Genomic DNA, 1,915 nt, shown 5'->3' on the forward strand with positions numbered 1-1,915 from the left:
GCATGGATTTAAGAGTAAGCAAAAATAGAACTTGAGTGGATGGTGGTTGGAGCTGATCTACTGTAAGAACCATTTAATGGAACACAGTTTCTTGTGATTTGTGATTTCACCTTTGCCTTTCCAGATGACTGTTTATTATCCATCTGGTGCCAATCTCTGGACAGTGAGTAATCCATGCATTATCAAGGCTGATTGAGAGGAAACGTGTGTGCAGTGGTGACTACTTAGCCTTGTGGATAGCAAACTACAAAGCAGGAAAATGATTAAACCGGACAATTTAAGCTCCTTAAGCTTCCTCTCAGCAATTCATAGCAACACTAGCAATTTATTCTTGGGGCTCCAGTTTGTTCAGTCTTTCAAGCCTCTCATCATCCCGTGCTACTCCCTGGTGGTTTTTGTTGGCATCATTGGGAATTATATCCTCATTTATGTCATCTGCAAGACGAAAAAAATGCATAATGTCACCAACTTCCTGGTAGGCAACCTGGCTTTCTCAGACATGCTCATGTGTGCCACCTGCGTGCCTCTGACGCTGGCATATGCCTTTGAGCCCAGAGGATGGGTTTATGGACGCTTCATGTGTTATTTTGTGTTCTTAATGCAACCAGTCACTGTGTTTGTGTCTGTCTTCACCCTGACTGTCATAGCTGTGGACAGATACTATGCCATGGTGTATCCTCTCCGGAGGAGGCTCACTGTACCAATCTGTGCTTATATTCTGGCTGCTATTTGGCTGCTGAGTTGCATGTTGGCAGCACCGGCCTTGGTCCACACTTATCATGCAGAGTTCCCAGAACTGGACTTCTCCATCTGTGAAGAGTTTTGGTTTCATATGAAGAGGGACCACTTAACTTATGCCTACAGCACTCTCATCCTCACTTACGTCCTGCCTTTAATAGTCATCTCCTTGTCCTATCTGCGGATCTCTGTCAAACTGAAAAATCGAGTAGTTCCGGGAAACATCACCCAGGGCCAAGCTGAGTGGGACAGGGCAAGGAGGAGGAAAACCTTTCGCTTGCTGGTCCTGGTGGTGGCTGCCTTTGGCGTCTGCTGGCTCCCTCTGCACATCTTTAACATGATAAAAGACATGGATATTAACCTAATTGATAAACAGTATTTCAACCTCATCCAGCTGCTGTGCCACTGGTTTGCAATGATGTCTGCCTGCACCAATGCCTTCCTTTATGCCTGGCTACATGACAGCTTCCGGGGGGAATTGAAGAAGATGTTTGCCTGGCGGAAGAAGAAAATTGGACCCTCCACTAACTGCATTATGGCCAGTGTGATGCTATAGGTGTGCATGCTCGTGTGTGTCTCTGATTCATTTACGATGCATTTCTTTTTCAGCGGTGAGTGTGAGGCTATGTCCACACTAGAGAACTTACAGCAGTGCAGCTGTACCAATGCAGCTGCGCAGCTGTAAGATCTCTCATATAGCTGCTCTCTGTGGACTGTTAACACAATTAGTCCACTCCCAAATGAGAAGTGGTAGATATGTCAGCGGGAAAAACTCTCTCACCAACATAGCACTGTGCACACTGCCACTTATGCAGGTGTAACTTACCTTGCTTAGAGGGGTAGTATAGTCACACATTAGGAGTAGCATAGACCTAGCCTTCATCTTTTCTTCTATTAAGGACAACCAAGTTGCATGTTCCTCCACCCTGGCACCCTTACGACTTGATTGTGGCAACCCAGGGCTTCAAGCACGGCCTCACCTGCAACCTCTGTGGCCCCAGCCTCACCAGAGCAGCAGAGGTAACATCTAAAAGAGCCTGTTGCTGTCACGACAAGTCCTTGCAGTGGAAACGGAAACCTCTGCTAGGTTGTCAGCTGGAATTTGACCCTGACCAGTAGCCCAGTGCAAAACCTATAGTGTGTCCCTGCCTCCTGCTTATGGTGATGGTAGTGAGTA

General features: G+C 46.8%; 1 protein-coding gene across 1 annotated transcript; it reads left to right on the forward strand.

The window, feature by feature from the left end:
* Window positions 1–259: 259 nt before the first annotated feature.
* Window positions 260–1,294, forward strand: LOC142015875 (prolactin-releasing peptide receptor-like). Its single transcript, XM_074999797.1, has one exon. It carries the CDS (start codon window positions 260–262, stop codon window positions 1,292–1,294), a length of 1,035 nt encoding a protein of 344 aa, XP_074855898.1.
* The last annotated feature ends 621 nt before the right edge of the window (window positions 1,295–1,915 follow it).

This window comes from Carettochelys insculpta, chromosome 7 (assembly GCF_033958435.1).
Source record: "Carettochelys insculpta isolate YL-2023 chromosome 7, ASM3395843v1, whole genome shotgun sequence".
NCBI lineage: Eukaryota > Metazoa > Chordata > Testudines > Carettochelyidae > Carettochelys > Carettochelys insculpta.